The sequence below is a fragment of the Carya illinoinensis genome, chromosome 1 (genome assembly GCF_018687715.1).
Source record: "Carya illinoinensis cultivar Pawnee chromosome 1, C.illinoinensisPawnee_v1, whole genome shotgun sequence".
Taxonomy (NCBI): domain Eukaryota; kingdom Viridiplantae; phylum Streptophyta; class Magnoliopsida; order Fagales; family Juglandaceae; genus Carya; species Carya illinoinensis.
The window spans coordinates 51,826,852-51,849,741 of NC_056752.1; the positions used below are offsets into that span (position 1 = coordinate 51,826,852).

General features: G+C 35.0%; 4 protein-coding genes across 4 annotated transcripts; 1 reads left to right on the forward strand and 3 right to left on the reverse strand.

The window, feature by feature from the left end:
* Window positions 1–854: 854 nt before the first annotated feature.
* Window positions 855–4,214, forward strand: LOC122282914 (trichohyalin). The gene is made up of 7 exons (XM_043094984.1): window positions 855–1,086; window positions 1,469–1,584; window positions 1,668–1,786; window positions 1,908–2,070; window positions 2,159–2,385; window positions 2,480–2,801; window positions 2,898–4,214. The coding sequence occupies exons 1-7, from the start codon at window positions 928–930 to the stop codon at window positions 4,000–4,002; spliced, it is 2,211 nt and encodes a 736-aa protein (XP_042950918.1). The 5' UTR covers window positions 855–927; the 3' UTR covers window positions 4,003–4,214.
* A 195-nt stretch (window positions 4,215–4,409) lies between these two features.
* LOC122282919 (pentatricopeptide repeat-containing protein At1g15510, chloroplastic) lies at window positions 4,410–7,811 on the reverse strand. The gene has a single exon (XM_043094998.1). It carries the CDS (start codon window positions 7,664–7,666, stop codon window positions 5,006–5,008), a length of 2,661 nt encoding a protein of 886 aa, XP_042950932.1. The 5' UTR covers window positions 7,667–7,811; the 3' UTR covers window positions 4,410–5,005.
* A 1,845-nt stretch (window positions 7,812–9,656) lies between these two features.
* On the reverse strand, window positions 9,657–12,857 carry LOC122282928 (root phototropism protein 3-like). The gene is made up of 2 exons (XM_043095011.1): window positions 11,685–12,857; window positions 9,657–10,314 (listed from the first exon to the last, which is right to left on the reverse strand). The coding sequence occupies exons 1-2, from the start codon at window positions 12,417–12,419 to the stop codon at window positions 9,781–9,783; spliced, it is 1,269 nt and encodes a 422-aa protein (XP_042950945.1). The 5' UTR covers window positions 12,420–12,857; the 3' UTR covers window positions 9,657–9,780.
* Window positions 12,858–14,452: 1,595 nt separating this feature from the next.
* On the reverse strand, window positions 14,453–19,447 carry LOC122282933 (plastidic ATP/ADP-transporter-like). Its single transcript, XM_043095023.1, has 5 exons — window positions 18,515–19,447; window positions 16,449–16,703; window positions 15,763–15,906; window positions 15,330–15,677; window positions 14,453–14,993 (listed from the first exon to the last, which is right to left on the reverse strand). Exons 1-5 carry the CDS (start codon window positions 19,277–19,279, stop codon window positions 14,628–14,630), a joined length of 1,878 nt encoding a protein of 625 aa, XP_042950957.1. The 5' UTR covers window positions 19,280–19,447; the 3' UTR covers window positions 14,453–14,627.
* Window positions 19,448–22,890: the final 3,443 nt, after the last annotated feature.

Consider the following 22,890-nt stretch of genomic DNA (forward strand, 5'->3'; position numbering starts at 1 on the left):
TAATGATTATAGATATCATTGCTTTATATTTTGATTTCAAATTGGGAAAAGGTCTAATGCACTCTACTTTGACCTCTCTCTTTATTGTACCCTCGAGTTCTATGTACCCTTTAATTGGGGGGGTAACAGAGACATCAAGGTACAAAATTTTGGATGTTAATAACCCTAGCTAGCTAGGTGGGTCGTCTTCATACCTTTATCGATGAAACAGATTCTCATTGTCCATGTCCCAATTATAGTCTCATTGCCTCCATGCCAATTAAAGATTTTATTCTCTAATTTTCTATGGAAAAGTTGGGATAACAGTAAGATCATAATCTATATTTCTATATAAATTTCATAATCATGCAACTTTAATTTCATAAAAATAAATCAAATATTTTATGTATCTTTAAATCATTAAAATAATTATGTGTATTGAGCATAAGAATATGAGTTGATTTTCAAAAAAAGTTGCAAAATCAGGACAAAGAGTAATATTATTGATTTTTTAAATAAAAATGCAACAAAAAATTTTGAAAAGAGTTTTATTACGTTCAAGTAAAGTCGCGTACTAATCTGTATAGTAATACTGATTTTTTCATACTTAAACTTTAAATTAATATTATTTTTAATAAAATCTACTTTTTGACCAATTATAATAGATTGATATATATATTAGTGAACAATTATATTTATAACTATATTTTTATTTTAAAAGAAGGGAAGAAAATAGAAAACATAAGGAATGAGACAAAATAGAGGTTGATAGTGATGTTCTACGCTATCTAGTATCTAGCCGTTGCACCCACTCCCACCGTTTGCCCACGTGGCACATAATTTGAAAGGTACCATTTAAAACCAAGATTAGACCGTTACCTTTCTTCCTTCAACGTAAGAAAAAGCTCTCTGCATCCACATCTGCCTCCAAGGAACAACTAGGAAACAATGGCTTTTGTGTATGCGTTCCCCGAAGAAGAAATAGCCGTCAACGAGAGCTTCGGGTACCCAAAAGCCTACGCTAAGCTCTGCCGCGACCGCCGTGTCTGTCCCTACGACCATGGCCCTCCGTTCACTTACATACCTTACGGTCTGGAGCAAGATGAGGTAAGAAAATGACCCTCTTTGATCCTTTGACTGGTGCCTAGAAAACGCATGAAAATAAAAAGTGATACAGAATGCTGAGTTTTTATAATGTCGGTCGCTTGGTTATTAGAAAATGGTAACTCTCAACATAAACAAGCAAATAGAAACACTCAGTTTTTAGATCTGCGGATAACGTCTTTATAATTCCCAAGTTTCGCTGGAAATTCAAACTTTTTTGTCTGTTATGTTCACTGAATTATGGATTTCAAATGAATTACGGGATTTTGGATCAGAATTTTGGGTCTTGTATATTGACTGAACTTTGGGTTCTAAATGAAATTCTGGCGCCCTCCTAAAATGTCTTAGTTTAAGCTGGTCTTTGTTATATCTTCTGGTTTTTCAGGAGTTGAGAGCAAGGGAATTGGATCAGGTGTTCCCAATCATCGACCCGAAAGCTAAACCAACTACAAAGCCCAAGATCTTTGTCAGTCTGTTGTGGAAGCAGCTCAACCACCTTGGGTAACTGCTTGAAATTTTCTACCATAAACCATGACAAAGACTCAATTCTGAGTTTCTGATTTTGGTTCTTTTCTCCAATTTAGGAATGCCGGCTTTGACCCTGCAGTGATTCGAGTTGACCCATATGGAAATGTTCTCTACTATCACGCTGATTCGGCTTCTCCTCTCGCTTGGGATATTGACCATTGGTTTCCTTGCTCGAGTATATAACTTGACTAACAATATCTCTCTCTCTCTCTCTCTCTCTCTCTCTCTCTCTCTCTCTCTCTCTCTCTCTCTCTCTCTCTCTCTCATATTTATTGGTCTTTTGGCTGAAAATGCAGGGGGAGGGTTAACGGTCCCAAGCAATCTGAGAATATTACAGTGGGAAGTCCGCAAGAAAAAACATAATAAGCTGGAGTTTTTAGTTCCATGGTGGGAATATCAGCTGGGAGTCTCAGTAAACCGGTTTTTGTCCATTTTTGCCTCCAAAAACTCAGATTTCAGGTGGGCATGTTTCATTATCCTCAGTTGCATGCGTTTCAAGATATAATAACATGGGTGGATAATTATTTTCTGGTTTCATACCTGGCAGGCACAGAGCATTTTCATTTTTGTTTTCTGAAGGTGAAAATGAAGAATTGAATGCTTCACAGAGAGTAGATTCGCATTCTTTTCCTCAACATTTCATTGAATCCAAAGAGAAAATGGGCCTTGCTCCCGCCGCGATTGTTTTATCTCGAAGGGAACCGTACGACACAACTTTAGCTTTAAAATCCCTGGATCACAACAGGCAGCTAAGGCCACAGTCCCCTGCAATTGGTAAGTAGAAGAATATCCAATAGGGTGACCTTATTCATTTGTATGCGGTGAGCTTTTCCATACCTAAAAATGCATTTCCTTCGATTGTATACAGTTGCAAGAAAAGCAAATCCTAATGTCCTGAAAGAAAATGAAAACCCGGATTTTGTTACGAACCCGTACCAAGCAATTGTCATGGCTAGAGATTCCTTAAAACAAAGAGAGGAAGCTTTAAAGATGCAGACAGAAATACAGAAACTAGATGACGAAGTAAATGAGTTGAAGCAAAAGAATGAAGAGGAAAGGCTCACAATCCAAGAACTAGAATTGGTGCTGATAAAACGCAGGAGAAGGGCAGAGAAGAGCAGGCGACTGGCAGAGGCACAACATTCATATAGGACCATGCTAGAGAAGATGATCCGAGATGCAATGCACCAGTAAGATCGATAAAACTCCTCATGAAAAAGAGGATGCTGCTATCAAATTCTCATAGAATTTAATTATGACAGATAATTTTGAATTGTTCCTTGTAGGAGTGTCATATATAAAGAACAGGTGAGATTGAATCAGGCTGCAACCAACGCACTCATGGCAAGACTTGAAGCACAGAAAGCCATTAGCGATGCCTCAGAGAATGAACTTCACAGGAAATATAAACAAAGGGATGAGATTGAGAAGCAGATTAGGCCTGACTGGGAGCAAGCTAGGAAGAGATCAAGAATGGATGATGCCTTACTTGAAGAGAGGGACAGTAGAACTGTTCTACATTTACCGAGGATCAAGCCAAGGACGCCTGTACACAAAGAATTAAGAGTATTCCTAGAGGAGGAACAAAGGGCATCTGAAGCTGGTTCATCGTTTAACGAAGAACGAAAGCAGAAAGAAATTGAGGAGGAAGTGAAAGTAGTACCTGCAACGAATATTACTATAGAAAAGCCCGAGGAACATAACAGATCCATTGTTGCCTTGGAGGATGAAAACCCACTTGAGGATCAGCTTCAGAAACTTGAAATAGGAGGGAAGAAACTCAACAACATTCAATTCCCACTTCCTCGAGAACCAGAAACAGAGGAAGATGAAGAGAGCAGAAAGCAGCGCGGAAAAGGAAACGTAGAAAAATGGCTCCAAATGCTGTTAGAGAATACTCAAGAAGAATTGGAGCCTCAAAATTCAAATGAAGACGAAAAGCGCAGCATTGACGGAATAATCAGAAAACAGAATTCCAAGTACTCGCAAAAAGAGAAACGGCCGATTATTGATGAGAATAATGGTGCGAAAGAGAGAGAAGAAATCACTGAGATGGAAGCTAGAAATATTCAGTCAGAAGAGAGAAGAGCGGGTGAAGTGGGTCGTATGGGTGAGAGAGTTGGAAGTAGTAGCTTTGAAGGGGGAAGGGAAAGAAGAGACCATAGTAATGGAAAGGAAAGAAAGCTAGTGAGGTCTGAGAGTGCGAGGGGCTTTCGGCGAATCCCATCTTCTCCAGCTCTGATCTTGGGTGGTATGAGAAAGGGAGTGGACTGCATGGGCAAGAAGCCGATCGTAAATGGGGATGAGGATAGTGATGGAGATCGTTCTGCAGGGAACAACAGTTTCATCAAGTCATCCATAAGGTCGATCAAGAAGGCTGTCAAAATATGAAACTCGACTAGTGGCTTATGCACGTGTCTATCTGCTTAATCTTTCATTGTATTTCTTTTATATTTTTTTCGGAGTGCTAGCAATTGCTCTTAAAGCTGAATAATTGTGTGAAATTTAGGTATTCTATTATTTTCTATTTGTCTATAAGAATGGTTTTGTTATATGTGTGAATAACATCTAGTTGTTTTACTAAATAAATTCGGTTTCAACAACTCCTGCGAAAATCCATTTTCAGTTTGGTGAAAATGTATTTTAGTTTATTTCCCTCCAGAAGCTTTTGAAGTTTTGTTGTCCTCAAGAATGCCTCGGATAGCATTAAATGACAATAAACTTATGTAAATTATCGATATCTCTCCTACTTAATGGCTTCCATCTCAAATTTCCTCGACTCAATTTAAGAAAATACCTGTTGTTAAGACGGTTTCATCAGCTAAAATAGAATCCAGTAATGCTAGAATGTGGATGTATTCTTCTCTCCCACCTCCTAAGATAACGAAGCATACAAAAGTAACACTTGTGATGACCACCAGCCACGATCACTAGGCGTAGCTGAGTGTTACAGACACTGCGAGAGGACAAATTGGGAGGAAGAAGTATTTCGATGTTGAGGTTATACCGCATCAGTGATTTACAAAAACATACGCTACATTCAACAGCCAGCCCCCCCACCTTTTACATATATCAAATCCAGAGAATGGACCTCAAAATGGCAATTCTTAAGGAAGAGTTAAAAAATGTTCGATTGGGAGTTTCCCTCAAAATTCCAATGTCATTTTCCTGATCTGAAGAGCAGTTTCTTCTCTCTTCACCCGACCGTCACACTAGAAAACATACATGTGTGATGTTCAAGCTGTTTTTTGTAAGCAAACTCTTGTGGTCTATTCTATTTTTCCTCCCAAGGATAACATTTTGGATATATAGGGCCACTCCATGATCCCTGGACCCATTAAACACCGCCGAGTGCAACCACCCTGAAGTTGTTACTGCTTCGTTTTATCACAAGTTAATACAACATCGACAATTCTTCCACCTTACCAGGCTTTCCGCAATAACCCTTATCGCCACAAGTACAGATGCCATCCTTGAAATGGTGGAACTGTTCAGTATCCCTCACAGATATCTCCCTGCGAACAACCTTAGATATAAATTTGAAAGTTTTGTGACAGCTCTGGCACATGTACAGATTCTTGGTCACCAAAATAGGCATTCCAGGGGCAGTAGTAATGAGCCCAAATGCAATGGCCAGTCTCTCACTGTGCCCACAAAAAATCTCAGCCTTTGAAGCTTCAACTTCATCCGTAGAACTCTTTTCAGGCTCACTGAAACCGACTGCCTTCATTTTCTCATAAAATCCATCCAAAACTGCTTTTAATTCATTTATTTGAGGATGGAATTCATCACCACTAAGGAAAGCATGAACTTTCCCCTTTACTTCCACCCAACTGCACCCAGGATCTACAGTTAGCCCATTCTGTCTCATTTCCCTTCTTACTTTTGCGACTTCATCCCATTTACCACTGTCAGCATAGAGATTACATAGAAGAATATAATACCCAACACTAGTTGTATCCTTTTCAAAGATATGATGTGCGGCAAGCTCCCCAAGCTCAACTTGGCGGTGGATCCTACATCCATTTAACAAGGCTCCCCATATTGCTGGATCAGGTTCTATTGGCATTTTCTGTATGAAGTCATGTGCATCCTCCAATTTCCCAGCACGACCAAGCAAATCAACAATGCATGCATAATGCTTCAGATTAGGGTTGATACAGTATTGATGTTGCATTCTATGGAAATATTCCAAACCTTGTGTCACCATACCAGATCTACTACAAGCACACAGTAGCGAAATAAAAGTTATATCATCTGGATTTACCGGGGCCTCCAACATCCTCTGGAATAGCTCCACAGCCTGCACTCCTTGCCCCCGCTCAGCATACCCTGTCAGCAGAATATTCCATGCTGCTACATCTTTTCTGAGTGTGTTAAATTGGTTCATTGCAGGTCCAATTCTTCCGCACCTTACATACATGTCCAAAAGTGCATTGGGAATAAAACCATCAAATCCAACTCCAGTCCTCAATGCATGGGCATGAATCTCTTTTCCACACATCAAAGCTCCTATCCTAGAACATGCAGATAGAACAGAAACTAAGGTAACAGAATTTGGCTTTAAACTGAGTTTCATTTGCCGGAAGAAAATCAAAGCTTCAAAGCTCCGATTGTTGATACGAAGGCCAAGGATGATTGAAGTCCAAGATATCACGTTCTTGTCAGGAATAGAATGGAAAACATCTAAAGCTTTGTCAATGCATTTACACTTGGAATACATATCAATGAGCGTGTTAGCAACTAAAACACATGAGATGAGCCCTTTCCTGTTAGCAAGCTCATGAAGTTTAATGCCCATATCCAAATCACCTAAACAAGTGCAAGCAGATAAAACACTGGCTATAGTGATCTCATCAGCCACGATTCCCTCTAGGTCCATCAATTGGTATGTTCTCACAGCTTTAGCAGGTAGCATGTTGTTCTCATAACCTGAAATCATCGCCGTCCATGACACCACGTCCTTCCTCTCCATTCTAGAAAAAACTTTTTCAGCATCCAACCATTGCCCAACACTTGAGTACATCTGAATTAAAGAATTACACACTGAAACACAGGCTGCAAACTCTGTTCTCATCACAAAACCATGGACCTGCCTTCCTAATCTCTCATCACCGAGACTCCCACAAGCAGAGATCACACTAGTCATTGTCATCAAGTCAGGATCGACAGAAAGTTCACGCATTAGAAAAAACAGCCTTAATCCTTCCAAACACTCCCCATTCTCAAAATAGCCCGAAATCATTGCATTCCAGGAAATCCTATCCTTTCTCGGCATTCTATCAAACACCAACCGTGCATTTGTAATATTGCCACATTTCACATACATAGTGATCAAAGCATTAATGACATTGACATCTGACTCAAATCCATATCTTAAGACGTGAACATGAACCTCCCTCCCCCTTGCCAAGTCCGGGATTCCCCCACAAGTCCTCAGAACGCAAGGAAAAGTATAGACATCAGGATGCACACCGACCCACAACATCCTATGATATAAATCCAATACTTCATCGAAAAACCCCGCCTTTGCATAGCCACCCACCAAAACGTTCCAAGAAAACACATTCCTCTCCTCCATCCTCCCAAAAACATACCAAGCATTACCCAAATCACCAAACCTCACAAACATACTCAACAAAGCATTGCCAAGTCTAACACTCAATCGAGTTATCGAATTCGACATGTAAGAGTACACTCTAGTCCCCTCCTCATATGCCCTTTTCCACTCACTAAGCCTTAGTAAAGCTATATAAGCATCTTCTTCTACGAAAAGCTGAAGCTCTTTCATTGAGTCCAAGTGCTTAAGAGCTTGTTCCAAGTTCCCAGCAAGGCATAGTTGATATATATCTGAGTTAGGATTGTAGGTGGTAATAGAGGAGGATGATGGGGAGGTTTTGAGGACTGGTACTTCTTGGGTTCGTTTGAAGGAAGGGTGGTGGTTTTGGGGATTGTGAGAGAAACTGAGGAGTTTGGAATTGTGGCTTTTGACAGATTGATGGTTGAGGTGTTCTGCGTGGAGAGGGATTGGAGAGGTTTTGGCAAAAGCAGCCATTTTTGCAGGTGCAGAAGCAGAGCATGGTTTCTCAGAGGTTTTGGCTGAGGTTTAACAGTTGGGGCATCTTGAAGTCGACAGATAAGAGTCAAATGGTATCGTTGCGCATTCTCCCATTTCATCCAGCCCTTGCGTTCAAACCCAATAAATGCCCATCTTATCCACACGAGGGTCTTGGATTCATTTTATATATATTTTTTATTATTTTAAATTTTAGAATTCCTATAAAACCTTTAAAAGATTCTTAAAATTTATAAAGACAACTTTTTTGAGGGAATAAATGGCTGAATAATATTATATAAAAAATATAAATATATCTCACTTTTCATAACATTTTATATAATTATATTTTAAAATGAGAGATATTTTTATTAAATACTTTATAAAAATAAGATTATTTTACAAAATTATTTTCATTAAAAAACATATATTATAAAATATATTGCGTAAGGTATTACTGTTCATATTACAGACAACTTCATCCATGTAGTACTTAAAAATATCGCAAAATAAGGACCATACTCTGAACTCATGTAATTGCTAATTGCAATGAATAGATTTTTTTTTTTTTTTCTTTTAAATATTTGCGGAAACACAATGATGGTCTGTACTTTCGACCATGCCTTGCTAAGGAGTAAGGAATAAAATAATAAAAAAAATCTATTCATCACTTATTTTATTATTATTTTATAATATATTATTAAATAATAAATTTACAAGTAAAATATAATAAATAGTATCTAATCATCTAATATTACATTATGAGATAATGATAAAATGATGAGAAAATAAATGATAAATAATATAAAAATTTTATGTGTAATCATTTTTGTATAGTCTTTTATACACTATATTTATATAATTAGTTATGTATTAAAAAAATTAATAGAACTAATTATATCAGTAAAATATATAAAGAGTTTATAAACATGATTATATATAATATTACTCTAAATAGTATTGCTCTAAAAAAGTTTTCAGTAAAAAACACATGCATACGGGGGAATAAAACATGTGATCAAGACTGAGGACTTTCGAGAAAATGCTTAGAAGAGTTCTAAAAATTGTTTAAATTAATACGAGACTTTGGAGTTCGGAGAAACTTTGAGGGTTTTGCTTGGATAACATGTGATACGATTTGTAATACAAAATTAGAAGATTTAAACTTATTTTAACTTGTTCGAATCAAAATGAAGACACGATTTATAAATAAATTAATAATAAGTCAATCTATTTAACACAAAATTAACTTGTTTTGAATCGTTTATTATTTCAAAATTAAAGTTTTATTATTGTTAGATTGTAATATTGATATTTTTAATTAGTATATTTATGTTTATATTGTAATTTTAGACCTGTATTCATATTTGTTATTGTATTGTTTGTAAAATTATTTTTATTATATGTTAAAATTTGAAAATGATTGATACATATTTTCTAAGTTATTGTAGTTATTAGTAAATATAGATTTTAACTTTTACGTAAAATTATGTTAATCATGTTAAATGAATTATGCATTTTAGTTTAATCAATTTACATTAAATAAACATGTTTAGATGAGTTATGTCATGTTAACATCTTTTTAATTAATTATTAAAATAGTTAAAATAAGTGACACGACACAATCTATTATATAAATGGATTAGGTTAAGGGTTGAAAGTTTAATACGTTTATTTTAATAGATTGAATTAGAGTTAACCTATATAATCAAATATTCATTACTTGACACGACACGAATACGATTCGAAAATACGACTTGTCACCCCTATGTTTGGCTATGCTATCATGATTTCAAAGTTTTACTCTTTCACCTCTTATAAAGCAATTTTATAAAATTAATCCTATTATAAAATAGATCATAACCCGTTAATTTATAAGTTTAATTTTTAATTTTTTCTTTATAGCACTAGCAATATTTATAATATATACATTTTTTTCGATTGATATTAATATTTTTTTATTTATACATAAGAAGCATACACAAGTCAGTAACAAGTTACCCAGCTCTGATATGACATTGCAACAGATGATTTCAACGTAATAATAAAATAAACAGTAAATATAATACAACCACATAGAAGCATTATAACTGATCTCCAACCCGTCTTCACTTTCAAGACATGGATTTCCTCCACTTGGGAGGATTCCGACCTCTCACCAACTTAGTTTTCATGTCCAAAGGTGTTTCTGGTCCGTAATTCACCGGTTCTTCAACCTCTTCGATCTTATCAACCACACTACCACTCTTGAATGAAGGCATTCCGAGCTTCTTCCAATTGAAAAAACCTCTCTTCTTCTCTCCAAGCCTCTCTATTTGTGCTTGCATGGTGTTGCACTGGTTTTGAAGCCTAATAACATCTTCCTTCAACCTCCTTATCTCCATCTGTTGAGTTGTCATTTCACGCTTTGAGTAGCATCGAGCTGGGGGGTCAATTCCTGGGCTCGGGCTCCGGATGCCGTTGAAGGAGCCACTCCAATCTACATGGCGACTAAGCTTATTTTGCTCGGAGAATAGCACTTGGATAACAGCTCGAACGGGTAAACGTTCGTTTTGTGCAGCGTGAAGGGATGCTTCCGATGAGAGTTTTCGGCTGTCAATCAGTGTACAGAGGCTTTTTCTTTCTTCTTTTGATGTGGCGGGATGTGCCTGCAACCAAAAGACATGTAATTAATTAGCGTCAATCGATCATGATGATTCATAGGCATGCATGAATGATGAAACCATGAACCAACCGCGGATGAATATATAAGAAATGCATATATAATAATTAGTTAGGTTCCATATCTTGTTTTTCTCTTTCTTTTTCTTTTTCTTTTTCTTTTTTATTTTTAAATCTAAACATGTATAGTATTTTTATTTTTATTTTACTTTATTATTATTACATGACGATATCATGCAAAATGCTGGCAATATATAGTGATGTGTCGTAAAGCATTATATATATATATAATATCCCAAATGGGCCAAATATGAATGAGTTGCCAGTTAGCCTTAGGTGGTAAGCAGTCCTCCATTCTCACATGATCACAAGAGGACAGCGCAAAAGCCAAATTTCGTAAATCAAAAATTTTATATGGAGTTATTTTGAGTGTTATTTTATGTATTTTAGTAATGTGATTGATTGTGTATTAAATAGTAAAATATATAATAAATATATAAAAATAATTATATATAATATTATTTTTCGTAAATTAATATAAACTGTTGCAATTAACATAATATAAATAAAAAATTTTATATATAGTCACTTTTACATATTTTGTTATATATTTTATTGATGTGATTAGTTATATATTAAAAAAAATTAATATAGTTGATTACATCAATAAAATATGCAAAAAATACACATAAATAAATATATATAACATTACTCATAATCTTAAGAATCCGGCCACGGATGAAGATCTTACGCAGGCAGATCATCCCTCTACCACCCAGATCATCACGATCATGATCGGCAAGATAGTTAATAGTTTTGTTTTGTTTGTTTTATTTATTTTGTTATAATAGTACTCTTTCTTGTTTTGTTTTATTTTATTTTTTCTGTCTTTTGGGTTAAATTTATTTTCATTAGTGATTACCAATATGAATAATGCTAATCCCACCCTGGTAGTTCGTCACTAGTTCCGCTTGGAGCTACTGTTCCTTTTTTTTTTTTTTTCTTTTAACTTTGTGATTAAGAAAATATTTTTTAATAATTTTATAATTTTTAAAAAATATATATATTGAAAAGTGTTAAAAAATACATGTAAAAAAAAAAAAATCTAAAAAACACACCAAAATAACTATCGGTGGCTGTAGACTTTAGTGCACGCCACCCTTGCCAATATATATGATTATTATATATACTGTAATTAGCAGGAAGAAGATATATTATAGTGGGGTTTTAATTATGGTCCGGACCATATATAATAATTAAAACCCCCCATGTTTCTAACTCCTAATAATTAAGTAATCTAGGCTAAATCAAAATCAGAATAAATCATATATATATATATATATATAATGTAACTTACTTTGAGATAAGTATCAATGGCTCGGTATAACCCATCGTCCGTGGCACGAGCATGGCCAGGGAGAGCTCCGGCAAGGGCAACAAGCTCCGCCAAGCTCATATTTGAATCCACGGCAGCCTCGGCGAGATAACAATCCACGAGCTTTGCCACCTTAATCAATGCATAGCCCGTCTTAGCAGCCTCATCCAAATGCATAAACCTCTTCACCAGCCGAATAACGAGCTCGACATCTAGCAAAGTCCCACAAGTGTGACTAAACGATGGTATCATTAGCTCTTTCAATGAAGCGTGGTCGAGTTGCCATGATATACGTTTCTCAAGCTCGGCCCGATATGTGGGCTCGACCCCAACCATATTGGCGGTGCGGAGGAGGCGGAGAAGGAAGTTACATGGGATGGAATCCTTTTCGGGAGGGAGAACACCCACTATGGTTTCCACAAAGAACCTTTTCTTCATCCATGAAGCCGTGACGCTTTCCGGAGATTCTTCAAAGTAATTTGCTAGGCTCTTTTCCATCACGTCCCCACAGGATAGGTCCGGCAGCCATTTGGAGGCGTAGTGAGTGATTATCGAACCGATCAGATCGTGTCGGACACCCTTGGCCTTAATGCCGGAGAGGGTTTTGACAAAGTAGTCCATGTCGAGGATACACGCATCGTCGAACCAGCATTCGGCCGCGAATTGGGATGGTTTCGCCGGGAAAGTGACGGATTCCGGTAACGATATCTTCTTCATTTTTGGTGCATAAGTTGGAGGAGGAGCAAACTAAGAAGGATATCCTTAACTAATGTACTATATTTGTGGGTGGCTTTCCGAGGGAGTTCATGTTGCATATAGACGGCTTGCAGGACCAGAATGGGGTGTTTGGCGATATAAAGATTTTTCTTACCGGTTGGATGGTTGGAGCTCGAGAGGGATAAGAGGGAGCTTCCACTTTTTGAGCTTCCAACTTAAGTCCCTTTCTGTCTTGGGTGTCGGGTGGTGCTATAATTGATTGGTTTTGTACATGTCAGAGGATGGAATATTAGCATTTAATAGTCTCTGTCCTCTCTCTCTCTCTCTAACCCAAGCGTTGAGGAGAGGAAGCTCGATAAACACTATTATGGATGATCTGCAGTGGGCGCAGAGCCATTATCCGGCTTCCTTTTTTTCCCCATATAATGGCAAATTCACTTTCCCTGTGAATCTGTGATCCTCAAAATGCATGTATTGAAATTCATTCACGAGTCAGTTATATATAGGTCATTATATATAGCCATATCGCTATGATACTATTTAATGGCACTCAAGATTAATTATCATTTTTCCCGAGAATGTACGAATGGGTGAAAAGGAGATGGGATGCCGCATGAATATGACAAATGTTTGTGCACCCTGCATGCTTCGACTAACACGTGAACTTCAGATTTTTGTTGGTTTTGTAGCAAACAATTGAGGCTGTGAGCGGAGATGGACCCACCGCCCCTTTTCTCCAGTCTAAGAGCATCATGTTGGTTTCAAAAGTTATTTTTAAAATTTGATGAAAAATATAAATTTTTGATAAATCTAAAATCTTCTTATTCATAATCTCATATTGAATTAATTATTAGATTCATCAAAATAATAATATAATATTATTTTTTAAATAATAATTTTTTTTTTATATTTTACAATTAAACTAACTATATATACATTAATAATTTAATTTGATATTTAAATTATTAATTTCTAACTAATTTCATTATTATGCCTAATAAATTAAAAAATATATACGTAAAAATTAAAAAAAGTCATCACTATGCCCAATAACATTCACACAAATTATGCAGAAGGTATGAAGGAAACTGAAAAAAGAAAAGGATAGCAGTTGGTCATTAAAATGTAATAAAATAATCTTTGATGAGTGTATAGTAACCCTTCAAATTTGAAGGAAAACTTAAAAACCTTGTAGCTCAAAACTTCTCATTATTTGGTTTGCTGACACCAATGCAGCTTTAATTTATACAAATTCATCATTTTATATATTTGACTTGATTTTTGACGAAGTCAATGCCAATACTCTAAACGTTCCTAAAACTTACTCCTCCCGATTCAATGACAGGGAATACCACCGGTAGTTTTGGGTTGATAATAGCTCAAGCAACATAACACAGGCATCTCAGGAAGCAAGAAACTTGTGCATATATATATATAGTACATATAGGGACTTTTATGCATATGTTAAACACGAACACAGGCATCTCAGGAAGCAAGAAACTTGTGCATATATATAGTACATATAGGGACTTTTATGCATATGGAAAACACGGGGATGAGTGTCTAAAATCGTGAGCTAGAGCTTTGCCCATCGATGCCAGCCGAAAGCATATTTCCAATTTTTTTGTTGGATTGCTTGATTGGATTTTGTGGTACATCGGAAGGAGACAGGAACCATTACTAGCTCTGAAGCTGCACAAATTGTGCCGGTTTTGGAGTTTTCACCAAAGGATCGAGTTTCCTGAACTTCGTAGTGGTGTAAGGGTACAGGGTTTTCACTCCTTTCAAGTCATGGGATAGAGGGGATCTCATGTTAAACCCCAAACGAAATATAAATAGGTTAAGAATACGGAGTCCAAAGATGAAAAGATCATCATATAAACTCAAGCGGTAGTTCTTATCGAATCGTGGGCATGAAATGAAAGTAACCTCTGTACAAGGTATCATCCATGCAACGTTTGCAGCAAGAAATTTTTGCACGAATACCAAAATAAAAGAAAGGAGTTCCAAAGAATTTCTAAAAGTACAGAAACTTTAAACTAAACGGATTATAAGCTCATTATATATGGAAAACAGGACTTCGAGGACAATCAGTCGCATACTTATTTGATACGTAGATAAAATTCTACAACAAATATTTCACCAAATACTGCTTCTCATCTGCTACACTAATTCCTCCTGTTAATCAACCTGGTAGGAGAACCATTATTAAATGTTTTGAGGGGTTGAGGTTCCAGATGAGCTGCCCATGGAGTCACCGGCCTTTGGATTCAGTGCTGACCCACTTGCAAGAGAACCATTCCCAGTTGCGTTTTCTGCCACAACTGGAATCTTCACAGCTGCTCTTTCCATCTCCTTCTCAAGCTCTTCCTCCCTCCGCAATGCAGTAAACTGTGTATCCAGTGACTTGGCTGCTGCTAACCATGCAAGAACAATTACCAAAAGTACACCCCCAAGGTAAGGAGTCGAATTGGCAAGTGACCCGAATGTTAAGATCATAAACTGCTGAATTAGAGCACCGCCAGACTTCCCCAATGGATTGCATACGACATCAATGGCTGCCTTTCCTTTAACCTAAAGCAATAAATAAATAGGCAGAGTGACAGACGGGCTCAGAGATGAACCTCAGCAAATATGATGTTTTTAAATAAAGTACTATGGTGAGTAATCAAATATTGAAAGAAGAAGGATACATAAGTATGCATTATCAGAGTTTTGTAAGGAAATTTCTGAAGTTTGAATCTCTTCAATTTTAGGCCATAAAGATTCCTAGAGTTCTTCCCTTTTCTTATTCACAGATGTAAGTTATTAGGACAAATTTAACTTCCAGACTAATTTTTTTAGCATCGCTGAAACCAGTCTAGGTCAATAATAAGAACCCTGAATAAATAGCAGGAAAAGTGTTCAAACCTTAGTTTCCTCATCCAACGGAATATAGGCCATCTCTTTGCAAGGGTCGAACAAGCTATACTTGGCACTCTTGCTGAATATGTTTTGCATGGCACCCACATATACAGCTGCAAGAAGAGGTGTGATCCCAAACTTCAAAAGAGAAGGTCCAAGTGGATCTCCAAATAATATCAGAGAAAAGAAACCGACTCCTGTCAGAAGCAGGACTGTGGGCGTGATCTTGGCAGCAACTCCCCATCCATATTTTTCAAATATGAACTGGCTTAGCAGCATCATCGTAAAAGTTGCTATTCCAGTGGCAGTTGAGAAGTCACCCATAAAGGAAGAATACTCATTTGGGCTTGGAAACTGCACAATTTAGAGTCAGAGACCCTTTAAGTATCAAGCCAATTCAGATGAAAAATTGGAACACTACTATCCATCATTAGTTCACCTGAGCTTTGAGCTTAGATTTCCATGTAACTTCAACAAGGTTGATGCTAATACCATAAGCAACCACCAAAGTGGCAAGATCCCTAATGTATCTTGAAGAAACCAAGAATTTCAAACTCTCCATTGTCCCCATTTTGGGCTTCTCCTGCAACCATGGAAAAATACATATCAGCGTATCTTTCATAGCTGCTTCAACCATGGGGGATCTATTTTGACCGCAACTACACCAAAACTGTGTGGGTGCATCTTATAAGACTTTCAAATCATACCTAAGAGTTATGATCAATACAAATGAAACAAGAATCATGGATCTGTCTTAATTAAAATAATGAGCAATGTGAGGAAACTATGGTGTAAATTGCAACAACAAAAACCCATTACAATTATTTTTTATTGGTAAAAATTTTATTTTATTGATTTAAGTAGCGCAGACCCAGTACACATGATATATATGAAAGAGAACACCTAATTAGAAGTTAGCAGACCAACCCAGCTAATAACAAACGAAATAGTGATACATCATATCAAGGTAGCTTTCTGACCAGTTCCGCAAGTAAGAAAGAGTGCCATGTTGAGCAGAAGTAAAGAAATAAATGACAAATCTTGCCAATATAAATGTCTAATATCAACATGCGACCGAAACAATGAACCTTAATAAACAGCAGGAGTTTCATTGCTAAAGATTACCTTCTTCTTCTTACTACGGGTTGGAAGAGGAACATAATTATTCACCCACCAGTATAGGAGACAGATTGTAAACCCCATCAACACCACAATGCTCATCATTGCTTTAAGGGAAATGGCCCAACCATCAACACCAGGACCTAAATTTTTCCTCAAATTTGAAAAATACTTTACTGTTCGACCTGAAAATATAAGAGCAACATTTGCCCCAAGACCAAACAGGGGATAAAATCTTTTTGCTTCCTCAACAGTAGTTATCTGCACAAACAACCAACAGCAGATTAGAGGACGACAGAAGACAGAATGTTAGGTATAATCAAAGAAAAATACATGCAATGTTATCCAATTCACATGAAGTCAAAGACCACCAGAAGAAATCAAAACTACACTCTATAATAGCTACAACATAGAATGAAACAAGAAGATTTAATTGGACTTGAATGTAAATTAAGATTGAAAATTTCCTCCTGTTTCAGCCTTTTGCACGATTTCATACTTCAGGGAGAGAGATTATCAATTATATTCAAACTCAAACTTCAGTGAGACTCTCCAGTTCCAAACTCAGCCACAGCCTCTGTTTCACAACTTATGAGACTGAGACAGAATAAGGTACATGGGTAATATTTAGGTCATGCCTATGTTATGTAAAATGAACGCAGCTATTTTTGTATTGAAAACTGCTAGACTCTTATATTTAAAACCACTGTTGAATAATGTAGGGAAAAGAATATATAGTGGAAAAGGCATTTATCACTCCATCACAAATGCTTCTTATTTGTATACCTAAGAAAAAAATAGTATCAGTAAGAGATATTTACAGCACGAAATAAATGCTTGTCATTTGCAGAATGAAGTAGAAGGTCCTCCCATAAATAGACTCGCAATTCTGTTCACTATCAGGGAGCCATTCTTTCCTTCTCTCTACATTTTTCCAATATAAGATGTACAGAATGTATAGATACTGTCACCCTAATCCATTTAAATAATAAGGAAATCAATAAGCACGAGAATTGCAAAAGAGAGCATTACCATGATACATCCATCAAGGGATCAACATTAGACGTGATTATCTTTAAAAACAAAACCTCGAAATAATGCAAGTATAAAAACTAGTATTCATAATACCTGAAACAAAATATCAGGTGATAATAACTTCACCTAAATATCTATTAACTAAGGTTCACAAGCATTAGTTACATCACACCGTGGAGGGGAATTTCCATCTCTTGTGCACCAAATAATTCTTGTTTCTTGAAAAAATGCAAAATCAAACTTTGATGATGATGCAGATTACAAGGCATAACTTGGAAGCCAACACCTTGAGCTCCAAAGTTATTTCATGTCCAGTTCAGATACAATATGTATCAGAGAATCGTCACATAAGCAAATGAAGGCATTTTTATACTAAGTCTACCTCAAAGGCAGGACCAGACATTATAGTCTCATTTGGAAAGGCATGAAACAGGGACAGATGTTTCACCGGGGATATATTATCATCAAGACTATCAAACAAGCTTCAGATTCATGCAACAAAAGATATCCTAGTTCATGCAACCCATTATATCATCCTAGCCTTGAAGAATCCCATATATCCAAAGAAACTAGACATCTCTAAAGTAACAAAAATTAGACATCGAGGGCCTAGAAAAAAAATTACAAAAAATACAACCGAAAAAAATAATTTAAAAACCAAATGAATAACAAGGTATTGTTGAATCTGGACAGCCAACTCATGAAGAAAATCTAGAGTATTCCATAGTGAAAAATTTGAAAATTCTCCCCTAGTAACGACCCGTGTAAAGATAGTGATATTCTCAGGCCCATAAAACATGTATACGGATAAAGAAAATGATACAATATAATAATTTAATCAAACATGGAACAGATATGAAATTACACAGCAAGCTATATGAGCAGATATGCTTTAGTGTTTGAGCAACTTATAGGAAAAAACTAATTACGAAATTGTAACACGAGAAACATTCATCGTATGTAAGGCGAGTATATAGTATACCGACCAAGTATACAGATTATCTGTACAAGTCTACTTCACGAGATAAGTTAATTACCTGATTGGCAAACCCCCAAAACAATACTGAAATCACCACACTACCCCAAAGTTCAGCCATAACATAGAACAAACAGAAGCTCCAGATCCTCATAATAGCAAGGGGACCGAGGAACCTGGGGCCAAGTATGTTGAGAAGCTTATCAGCAAACGCCTCTGGGTGTATATAATTGCTGAGAGGATACAGGAAAAATCCAAATGCCACAAAAAAGCCTATGAATGGGAGAATAACCGAATAGAAGAGAGCCTGCTTAGACAACACATTAGCCAGTTTGGTGTACAACAACATAAACCCAACAGCCATAGGCAAGTTCACCCAAGTTTTCAGAAACGGAATAATTTCTGCACTGCTCCCTTTGGCTGTCACGACCAATACATCCTTCGTGTCTCTGAGTATTGTATAGTTGAAAAGGATACAAAAGAACATCAACCCCAGTGGTATAATCTTCTTTAACGTCGTAATTTCAATACCCAAAATCTTTGGCTTCTCAATTTCTAATTCACCAGATGGTGGCTGCCCATCAGCTGCTGCTGCAGCCTCAGCCCGGCAGATAAACAAGTTTCTCTCTTTTTGACAAAACCCATGAGTTTTTGGGACAAACCCATTGAATTTTTCGAACCCATTCGAAGAGAGAGAAAACCCACCAGTGGTTTTAGCCTTTGGGGTGAAAAATCTATGCCTTAAGCCCTGTGATGGGGTTAAACCCCTGGCTCTGGGGCTTGGGGGTAGAGAGAGAAGCCATTTGGCCTTTAAAACAGCCTCCATGTCTCTCTTAATTCCCTTAAGAAAAACCCAAAACTTGGTATTTCAAGAGAACATGAAGAGGAACACGGATAGGAGAATGGGGAAAGAGAGATAAAGGTGGTCAGGAGAAAGATGGCTTTTTTTTTTTTTTCCTCAGAGTGCTGGAGTTGGGGTAGATACAAATATCATTTTATATCGATGAAGAATATAAACCCACCAAATCCCTGGAGGAAACGAGGAAGGAAGAAAAAGACAACAGTAACAAAAAGAGGCAAATGATAGTAAGAATATCAAATATGCTAACGTGGTCATTTATATGTTTTTACTTTTTTATTTTGTTTAATAATTAAAGAAGTGGTTATTAATGAATTTTTATTTTTTTTATTTTTTTTAATGATTAATGATGTTTAAAAAATATTAAATAAATAAAATAAATTTAAACTTATTAATTGTTAAATAAAAATTTAAAAATTAACAAAAAATAAAAAAGGACTTTCAAAAGGAATCTTATTTTTATTTTTTAAATTTCCGCGGAAGGGTTCATAAAGGGTCATAGCAATCGATTCAACGAAGAAGATAAATTTTCTTAGCTTAACGTGTCCCCGATACCATCAAAACCGTGGTTAAAGTCGAGCAAAGGAAAAAGTATCTCGAAAAGTATCTTCACAGGTGTGCAAGAGTACAAGGAGAAGAAGGCCCAAGATGACATGAAGTTCACCTCACTATTTTTAAGCGGTAAGAATTATAGTTTGAGATAACTACGAATGCGATCAACTCATTTAATTCTTTGTTTTTATTTTAATTCGACTAATTTCAATAATCTTAACTCCGGTCTTTTGTTTTTCTGATAAGAACTCGGTAAAAGAAAGATTTTACCACGAACAGGATGAACAAAATATATATACATATATATGAGAAGCCCTTTCAAAAGAAAAATACAAGCATACATTAGGGAGACTTGACATGGCCAAAGAACGTTTAGGAATCAAGAAGAATGTGCTTTAAAATAGAGGAGCAATCTGCATTGGTCTTCTTTTCTAGCTATGCCACGAGGAACATGCACTATAAGGTTGTGTCCACATCATATTGGGACATTGTACGAGTCTACGAGACCCGCCTGTTTTTTTATACTAACACAATTCAATTTACTATTGAATGGACTTTTTCCCTATGAAAAATATGGAGGGAATTGGTCTGTGTGGCAAAGTACGAGTTCTCCACGTTTGCATCTATTAGTCAACGTTTGCATTCTTTACTCCTCATTTTGTGGATGCCAATTCCAAATACAATACTGTCTTGCGCCTTTCACGGCTCTGTGCTTCCCTTTCTTCCAAGTTACAAATACGCTACAAAAAAAAATACATTTTTTATTTTTTGTTTTCCACATAATAAACTTGTCATTAATTAAACTTAATTGAGTCAATATTTTTATAATATATGCATAAAAAAATTACTCAAAATGTTAATTGCGTTGAGAATAAAAAATAACATTAATCATCCGATAATATTTATAGAAGTGTAGTTCTTTTATCTTCGTTTAAGTTCTTGAAATATATGTATATCTCAACAGTCTCCTGTTGGAATTCAAATACGACATTTCGTTGCTTTATAGTTGTGTCAATGCAAGTAGAGATGATTTTGTTTCTGTTTTGTTATACCCTGTCCTATTCGGGTTGTCGCTTAAATTTCACAAACGGGTGCTATAACTGTTTTCTTTGATCATTGCTTTGTCGTTTAGGGCCCTTTTGAGTACAGGGCACGCTTGTTACACGACAATCCTTTTTCGTCGTAACCTATTTAAGTTTCCTTTTATAGGTTATAGAGTCGTAGTTTAAATAACAAATGGGAAAAAATATATTGATATATATACATGAGTGATTAATTATATATGATCAATTTTTATTAAAATTAAAATTGAGGTGATTGGTATTTAGACATGAGAAATATTAAATACAGTATTAGAATATCTAAATCTCGTACATTCATTTAAAAAAAATAATGAAATCATTTTAAAATTTTATTTTTTAATTGTGAACATCACTTTATTTTAAAAGAAATACATGAGATTTATACATGTTAAAATTATATTTAACATTACTCGTATCCAAATATCAATCATCCCAATTTTAATCTTTTTTAAAGAGCCCTCATTTTTCGGAGTTTTCGAATGCTCTATACCCTTTTACGGTTTTGCCTTCATAATTTAGAAGTTTTATCTTTCATTCTTTATTTTTATTATAATCTCTATAGAAGGCATATTTTAGATGACTCTCTTGTTAAAATTGTAAACATATACCATTAATTTAAATATATTATATTAATATATATAATTAAAAATAAGAAAAAGGAGTACACTTATTTTTAAAATATTAATATTTAACTAAAGAGTTAGAAAGGACAAAATATGCTATTATATAAATATTACTCTTTTAAAAATAAGAAAATACCAAGAAAACAGTATTGGCGAGGTTTATTGAATTTACTAAAAATGTATTATTAACAAACTAACAAAATTGGAGAAGTGGTACATTAATGAATTCATTAAATTTATTTATAATAAAATTTATTTTACAATTTTATATATTATATCGAAGTGAATCAAATTATAAATAGATTTAAAAATATAAAAATTGTAGGCTAAATAACTTTTTTAAAAAATGAAATCGTAAAAAAAAAAAAAAAAAAAAAAAAAAAAAAAACAACCCCGTAAATATCTCTGGCGACGTCACATGCCATCACATGTTCTCTCGCTCGCTCAGAATGGAGTGGCGGAACTGGTGTTGGCCATCGCGGTGGAGGATTGTACACGTTTCTAAAAGGTGAAGGATCTGGTCACCACTCACCTCGAGATTGTACACATATTCTCACGAAGCCCCACGCACCGGACAAAACTGTCTTACTACGTGCCCACTTTCAACACGTCATTGTATCCTATTAGAAAAATTCTAAACATAAAGTCCTTACAATTTATTTTTTATTTTTTTTATTTTTACCAAATATTTTCTATAAAAATAATGAATAGAAAAATTAAATTAATTTAAAAAAAATAAATGTAAAAAAATTTAAAAAATAAAAAAAATAAGATGTGTGATGTACAAGACTTATGAGTAACAAAAATCATCCCATTAAGCCTCCGCTTTTAACTTTTTGGGTCCCAGCCAGTATTTTTGTTGAGTTCTATTATATCACTTCTAATAGTTTATCGATCATATATTTTTTAAGAGTAATATTATATATTATATTCTTATTTTATTTTTATTTTATTAAATATAATATAATTTATTTATTATAATTAAATGATAAAAAATATATAATAAATAATTATTTAATAATAATAAATATATCACATCATATTTAATCAAATAAAAATAAAATAATAGTATGGTATATATAATTTTTCATCTTTTAAAATATATCATCAAAATCTACTTTTTCTATTTTATTTATTAACTTTTACAATATACCACACATCAACTTATTTATTTTGTCTTTATATTATTTAAATATTATATTTTTTATTTTTTTTATTCATTTCAAATATTTTTTCTGACTACTAATGATATCTTTATATCTTTTGATATTTGTAATATCTCCTAATATAGAATTTCATATAATTATATTATATTTTAAAT

Bases quoted from the DNA above. Each gene is read 5' to 3' on its own strand.
- LOC122282914 (XM_043094984.1), top strand. From the start codon at position 928: ATGGCTTTTGTGTATGCGTTCCCCGAAGAAGAAATAGCCGTCAACGAG. The intron at 1,585-1,667 runs GTAACTGCTTGA...TCTCCAATTTAG, and splicing joins AAGCAGCTCAACCACCTTGG to GAATGCCGGCTTTGACCCTG. The intron at 2,386-2,479 runs GTAAGTAGAAGA...GATTGTATACAG, and splicing joins GCCACAGTCCCCTGCAATTG to TTGCAAGAAAAGCAAATCCT.
- LOC122282919 (XM_043094998.1), bottom strand. From the start codon at position 7,666: ATGGCTGCTTTTGCCAAAACCTCTCCAATCCCTCTCCACGCAGAACAC.
- LOC122282928 (XM_043095011.1), bottom strand. From the start codon at position 12,419: ATGAAGAAGATATCGTTACCGGAATCCGTCACTTTCCCGGCGAAACCA. The intron at 10,315-11,684 runs GTAAGTTACATT...TTTTGGTTGCAG, and splicing joins CCATTGATACTTATCTCAAA to GCACATCCCGCCACATCAAA.
- LOC122282933 (XM_043095023.1), bottom strand. From the start codon at position 19,279: ATGGAGGCTGTTTTAAAGGCCAAATGGCTTCTCTCTCTACCCCCAAGC. The intron at 16,704-18,514 runs GTAATTAACTTA...TTGTTTGTGCAG, and splicing joins TTTGGGGGTTTGCCAATCAG to ATAACTACTGTTGAGGAAGC. The intron at 15,907-16,448 runs GTAATCTTTAGC...CCATGGTTGCAG, and splicing joins CCCGTAGTAAGAAGAAGAAG to GAGAAGCCCAAAATGGGGAC.